Consider the following 3,246-nt stretch of genomic DNA (forward strand, 5'->3'; position numbering starts at 1 on the left):
TGATGGTTCCCAGACAGACTTACAGTACCAATATAATCCAAGATCTAACTGCTCAGACACTCTAATGATACATTAGAGTGTCTGTGTTTTTGCAGTGACACACAGACACACATTTGAAAATTTTTTTCATCTTTGCTATAAAAGAAAAGAAACGAAAAGAAAAGAACAAGCCAGTTGATATCATCTTCCATGTAATGAATCTTTACAGAGTCCCCAGTAACCTTCTCAAGTATGACTGCAGTGTTTAAAGAGATAAAGCCTTCTTTTTGCAGATCCATCTGTTTCTGGCACCACAGCTCACTGATTTCCATCCTTCTCTCTGGACAGAAATTACACACTGACCGTTGGTAGCAGGTTGTTGTATCCAGGAGCTGAGGGAAGAACATGATGTTTAGATGCAGGCTGATAGATTTTATGCTTCAAAATATTTATGAATGTGTCTCTTACTTTTCAGTCAGAACACTTCCATTGACCCACTTCCATTTCCCATCTTCAGCTCTCAGGCCAATCCAGTATCCCTTGGTTCCTGAACTGCCCCAACTTTTATCATTGATGAATGTCTGACAACAGAGAGACAGTTATCAGATATTTAAACACTATACTTAAATTAACACACTGTGGCCTACAGACTCAGTGTGTTCAGACCTACAGAAAACATATTCATTTTATAGGCTGTCATAAATATGTTCACAGTTTTCTCGTTACCTTCTCCGTTTGATCAACTATAACAACCAAATCTGAAATCTTTCCTCTGCAGTCTTCTCGAGCTTCTTCCCAGGTTTTCTGACCAGAAACATCAGGGTCATTAATCACATAGCAGCTGGACTGAGAGGGTAACCAGCCAATCTGACAAGCTTTACACTGTCTGTCTGAAACAACAGAGACCAACCAATAAACAACATTACTACGTTGTAATATTATTATTATAATTGTTTTTTACATTAATAACAGGATCTGAACATACTTTGGTTTTGTGGTTTTGGGCAGTAGGCATCAATGCTCCACTGAGCTCGACTGACGTTGAGCTCATTCCACTTTGTCTCCATGTTCCGTATCTGTTCTGTTAAATTGTTCCTCTGTGACTCCAGCTTCATTTTTTGTGATGTCAGGTTGTGGTTTTCTGCAGACAGCTTGGTGTTTTGTGATGTCAGGTTCTGGTTTTCTGCAGACAGGTTTGTGATGTTGCTTTTTAAGACAGTATAGGCTTGTGTCAGGTTCTCCAACTGGACTGTCAGATTGTTGTGTTGACTTAATGTACTTAATGTAGTAACTGCAAATGAAAAATGTTCTTCTTATGTGATAGTAATAATGAAATTTTGTCATTGTAATATTCCCACTTTGGGAAACTTTTTTAACTTAAGGTTTTTCAGTCTTTTGGGATTTGTAGGCTCTCATTATGTTTCTCTAATTTATGAAATGAACAGACCCCATGAAAATAATATAACAAACAATCAATGTTTCCCAAGCCTTTTGGTTCCTGCTGAAGCCTTAAATATTTGACATCTAGGCACTGTAATTGTAAGGAATAATTAATCAAACAGTGAATAGTGGATTTGTTGGGCAATTTTTTTCAGCTGCCAATTTTGTGCTGTAGCTTTATGGCAGCAGGACGATGTCTGTGGGACTGACTTAAAATCAAAAGTGGCTGTGTTCATTGTATTGAAGGAACATATCACCCAGTGCAACAGTGTGGCTCACTGAAGTGTTTTTAATAGTTGATGTAATTGGCACAGTAGAATAAGTTATCAAGCTGTGATACACAGGTATATTTCTTTGTAGGATCAATTCACGGTTTGGGGCTGATCATGGGATATGTTGACAATAAGAAAAATGCAGACTTCCCTTTTATGCATACATGTCTGTATTTTCCACTAATGCTGCGACCACCCATCCAAATTTGTCTTTGATGTTGACAAACCCAAGAGCAGGTGGCTTTAATATTTGTCCGGATGCTGCTCTGTACATTACAATGGGCAGATCTTGGACTAAATGGTTGCACATTGTTGAAAATAAAAAGCGCATAAACAAGAACAGTCTTAATAATTATTGTCTGCATACATTTCTAAATTGATTAGTGTGTCCAGAAATGAACTTTGTTCCTAACAGATTTAGAAAACAATTACTGACAGACATGTTTCGTAAAACAGCCTGTTAATAGATCCTCTGGTTACGGTTTTAGTAATGTTACAGAGGAAAACTGGTGCTGTTATTCTTCAAGTTCTGCCTCATGTCTGAGTCTGAGGTACTGCATAGACTACCTGTTTTGTATACTTACTGTAGACACAGACTGCTATGATGCCCAACAGCAAAATGACACAAAGAATCCCCAAACAACAAGCCACCTGCTGATAGCAGCGACCTCTGCTGTTTGTTTTCTTGTCTGGCAAAAGTCCTGCTGAGACTAAACAACACATATACTGTAAATATAACCAGTCTGAGTTATGAAGAAGAGATCTTTCAAAGTTACAGTATTTTCATTACAAAAATCCCTCTGTTTTATATTAAAAAGTCAGTTAGAGACAGGAAATTACCCATTTGATTTGACTAACTCAGGCTAAAGGCACAAATTTGCTTTAGATAAACTTTTGAACACATTTCTACACAGAACTAAGGTTGTACATTTTGTCTCCCATCTGTTACATTCAAAGCACATTACAAAAGGATCTCTTAATGGTCAGTATTAACAGGAGGAATGATTACAGGCAGCAAAACATGTTTCAGTATTCACATGGGCACCTGATTGTTGTTTCAAGATGAGAAATTGCTTTTTTTCAGTGTGCTAAGATCAGTGATAGCATTAGAAGGAGTAATATAAGTATTTGTGGTAGTAACAGCAGTATTTATGTAGTATTATTAGTTGTAAAATGAATATTGAAGTTGAAGCACTTGTAAAACACTCGTCTTGGGGAAACGCAGATTAATAAAAGAAAATCTTGTGATATAAATGTCTCAATATGGATTAAACCCCATAAACACTGGATCCCACTCTTCCCATGATTCACTTTAAAGGGATCTTTTCACTAGAGCGTCAATGCCTGGGAAAGACTGATGTCTTATTAAACTCCACAACCCCCAGTTTGTAAGGCTTAGTTATAAAGTTACTTATAATGTTAAAACCACCCGCTTCGAATGTTATCACTTGATTAATGGTGGTTATAACTGATGGCATCATCAGGTTATTGACAGAGCAGACTGCTGTTTCACAAGCTGAGCAGTAGCTACTCCTCATGACTGGGTACCCTTTAA

The 3,246-nt window shown here is 37.3% G+C and overlaps 1 protein-coding gene across 1 annotated transcript; it reads right to left on the reverse strand.

Annotated features, from left to right (window-relative positions):
- Positions 1–174: 174 nt before the first annotated feature.
- Positions 175–2,433, reverse strand: LOC123966184 (C-type lectin domain family 12 member B-like). The gene is made up of 5 exons (XM_046042387.1): positions 2,276–2,433; positions 966–1,162; positions 706–933; positions 448–560; positions 175–371 (listed from the first exon to the last, which is right to left on the reverse strand). The coding sequence occupies exons 1-5, from the start codon at positions 2,412–2,414 to the stop codon at positions 245–247; spliced, it is 804 nt and encodes a 267-aa protein (XP_045898343.1). The 5' UTR covers positions 2,415–2,433; the 3' UTR covers positions 175–244.
- Positions 2,434–3,246: the final 813 nt, after the last annotated feature.

The sequence above is a fragment of the Micropterus dolomieu genome, unplaced genomic scaffold (assembly GCF_021292245.1).
Source record: "Micropterus dolomieu isolate WLL.071019.BEF.003 ecotype Adirondacks unplaced genomic scaffold, ASM2129224v1 contig_12874, whole genome shotgun sequence".
Taxonomy (NCBI): Eukaryota; Metazoa; Chordata; class Actinopteri; order Centrarchiformes; family Centrarchidae; genus Micropterus; species Micropterus dolomieu.